The following is a 3,539-nucleotide window of genomic DNA, read 5'->3' on the forward strand; positions in this document are numbered from 1 at the left end:
TAGTTTGGCGATTATGTCAGTTGTTGTTGCTTTTGTTATTGTTATTGCTGTGTTGTTATTGTTGTTTTTGTTGATGTTGTTGTTGTGGTTGTCGTCGTTGTTGTTGATGTTGTCGTTGTTGTTGTTGTTGTCGTTGTTGATGTTGTTGTTGTCGTTGTAGAATTTTGATTTATAGCTATAATTGCAGTATTAAAAGTTGTAGGATTTCTTGTAAAATGTATAACTGATTTTGGTAAGAGTACAGTAAGAAATGGCAGTATTATTTACAATTTAGTTAGTATCATTGATTGTTGCAGCGATTTTTTTAGACAAATTTTTCTAAACAATAACGAAATAGTTAACTTGATAAGAAGCATAATACGGAATGTATTTGATATATATATATATATATATATATATATATATATATAGTATATTAGTTCTAAATATATATATATATATATATATATAGTAATAATATATATATATATATATATATATGTTGCATATATACAATGTACATAATAAAAAAATTATGTTATAAAAATATAATTAGTTTAGTCTATAAAATGTATAATATACATATATATATATATCTATATCTTTATCTATTCATCTATATATTTTATTTTATTTATAGGCTTTTTTCAAATTTTTTCAAATGCTAGAAACACAAATTAACTCGGACATTTGTTTAAAATGTTTTAAAACACATCAAAATAGAATTAATTGACTGTAGTTTTGTACAATGTAGTTAAGTATCCAGAGTAGCATATTTAAATACATGCCCCAATAGTATCTGAATACTTTATGAGGTATCTCAAACAATCATTTTGAATTGCAATATTTTGACAGTATTGAATTATACTAAGTAAGAGATTTAATTTAATTTAATTGACAAAAAAGTTGCTTAGTGATTATTATTACAGTATATATTATAGTGATTTATTACGTAACAGACTTTATTTTTTTGACAAAAAAGTTGCTTTATCAGTTGTCTATTTTCATTTGGGCAGGGCTAACTTTGCACCAATCTACTTACTTAATGATCACAATGGAAATATTGTAATTAATTAACTGATACCGTAAATTTCTCGTGTTGATAGTGTATCAAAGTTGTATCAAACGATGACTGTATGGTGTTTAAACCATTCCTGAACTGCTAGAAGACAGTATTTAGATAGCGGGGGTTTGATATTTAAATACCATTCAAATACTAAATATTGACCAAATATTTGCAAAGAATTTAAATATTTGGCAATTTGAGTATTTTAACAACTCTGGTTACATGTATGTACATGCACTTCTTGTACATATGTATATATTTAACGCACACACACACAAACCACACACACACACACACACTCTCACACACACACACATCACATATATACAATATCAACTTACTGATTTCTATACCCCCAGTTACATTTGTTTATTTATATATATCTATACAAACCAATATGCAAATTTTAAAACAGCAACAAAAATTCTCCAAGAAAATGATTAAAAAATTCAGTCTATGACAGTAATCAGAGCAGTGGTTAGGGTAGGAGTGATGCCCCACCATACTGACAGGCGGACATGGGCGTCTGCCTCGAGGTCATGACCATTGACGAGGCGTAAGGGAAAGCTGAAGTTGTAGCGTGCTGCTTGGCTTTCAACCGCAAAGCTGCTAAGCTACTGCTGCTGCTGTTGTTGCTGTTGTTGTTGTTTAAGCTACTGGCAAGTGGGCTGTTGTTGTTGTTGTTGTTTAGGTTGTTTAGGTTGGATGCTAATGAAACGCCGTTGCTAGTGCCACTCGTGTAATCTCTCATGCTGGCGTACGCTGCTAAGTAGGATCTCGGGTGATTTGTTGACGTTGAGTAGGGGCTCGGAGGGCTGGCCGCAGACCCCAGAACTCCACTCCCTCCTGTCAGACCGGACATGAGTGGGTGGTTAGTTGAAGCTGTGAAGCACATTTGCTGTGGTATGTTGACGCAGGCTGCCGAAGAGAGATGGTGAGATGAGGTGAGAGAGTTGAGTGGGTGGGTGTTCCACGGGAGGATGTTCTTCGGTGTGGGGGGAGTCAGCTTGGGCTCCCAGCTGTTGTAGGGCGAGTAGTTGTAGCTAGCAGCGGCGTACAACGCTCCACTGTCAAATGGCTGCATGAAGCTGTTGAACTGCGGACCGAAGCCGTTCTTCAGCGTTTCCAGGTTGCGTTCCTTCTTGCGCCATTTCGCTCGTCTGTTCTTGAACCAGACCTGGGTGGGATCAATTTTATTCAAATGATTTATTGGGAGTGCAAATTTCATTTGTATGGTTGAGTGAGTTGCAGGGAACGATCCTAGCCTGTCTGCCGCTTAAATAAAATTGTTTATATGGGTGATTGATTGAGAAGTTGTTAAGTGAAGATGTTAACCAACATCGGAGTGGATCAGTAAGGGATGATTTATAAAATTGAGTTGTACAAATACAATGTGGCAATGTCAAAAAGGTTCTTTAACAAACGAAAAAAGAACAAATTAAACCAATTTTCGACTCTGAACCAAACATAAACAAATAAAAATCAACCAAAAATGCTTACGTGTAAAGAAAATTAATCTTACTTTTTCCCGCGACTAACTATTGCAAACAAAATAATCGTTATACGTGAATATACAAACACATACAAAAATATACAAACGTACACACACATACAAACATCTACATACAAACATAATAAACAAGCGCAAACAAACATACGCAAACAAACATATACAAACTAATACAAACATATATATAAAAACATATATAAAAATATACAAAGTTGTACAAACATACACATACAAACTAATGCCTATGTATACAATTATACACATACAAACATGTACAAACTAATACAGATGTATACAAACATACACATACAAACATACATATACAACAAACAAATACAAACTAATGCATATGTATACAAACATACACATGCAAACATATACAAACTAATGCGTATTTATACAAACATACACATACAAACATATACAAACTAATGCATATGTACACAAACATACACATACAAACATATACAAACATATACAAACTGATGCATATGTATACAAACAGACACATGCAAACATATACAAACTAATGCGTATTTATACAAACATACACATACAAACATATACAAACTAATGCATATGTACACAAACATACACATACAAACATATACAAACTAATGCATATGTATACAAACAGACGCATGCAAACATATACACAAATATACAAAGTTATACAAACATATACACAAACGGACCACGCATGCAACTTAATCCTGCAATGATTGGAAGCTAATCTATGCGACCAGCCATGTGTGTGTGTTTTATTATTGGTCGTTGTTGTTGTTGTTTGTTGCTAAAGTTAAAAATATCAGTAGTAGTAGCAGCGTTAAAAGTAGCAGCAGTATTAGTAGCAGCAGAAGTAGTGGTAGTAAAACACGTAGTAGTAGTAGTAGTAATAGTAGTAGTAGTAGTAGTAGTAGTAGTAGTAGTAGTTGTAGTTGTAGTAGTGGTGGTAGTAAAACATGTAGTAGTAGTAATAGTAGT

The 3,539-nt window shown here is 33.1% G+C and overlaps 1 protein-coding gene across 1 annotated transcript in view; it reads right to left on the bottom strand.

Moving 5' to 3' along the window:
- Window positions 1-1,367: 1,367 nt before the first annotated feature.
- HELRODRAFT_112977 (hypothetical protein) overlaps window positions 1,368-3,539 on the bottom strand; it is an 11,607-nt gene continuing 9,435 nt past the window's right edge. The window contains exon 5 of the mRNA XM_009022755.1: window positions 1,368-2,222. Within this exon, the coding sequence (XP_009021003.1) occupies window positions 1,524-2,222 (699 nt within the window). The 3' untranslated portion in view covers window positions 1,368-1,523. The remainder of the gene's footprint in view (window positions 2,223-3,539) is intronic.

The sequence above is a fragment of the Helobdella robusta genome (genome assembly GCF_000326865.2).
Source record: "Helobdella robusta unplaced genomic scaffold HELROscaffold_33, whole genome shotgun sequence".
Lineage (NCBI taxonomy): Eukaryota > Metazoa > Annelida > Clitellata > Rhynchobdellida > Glossiphoniidae > Helobdella > Helobdella robusta.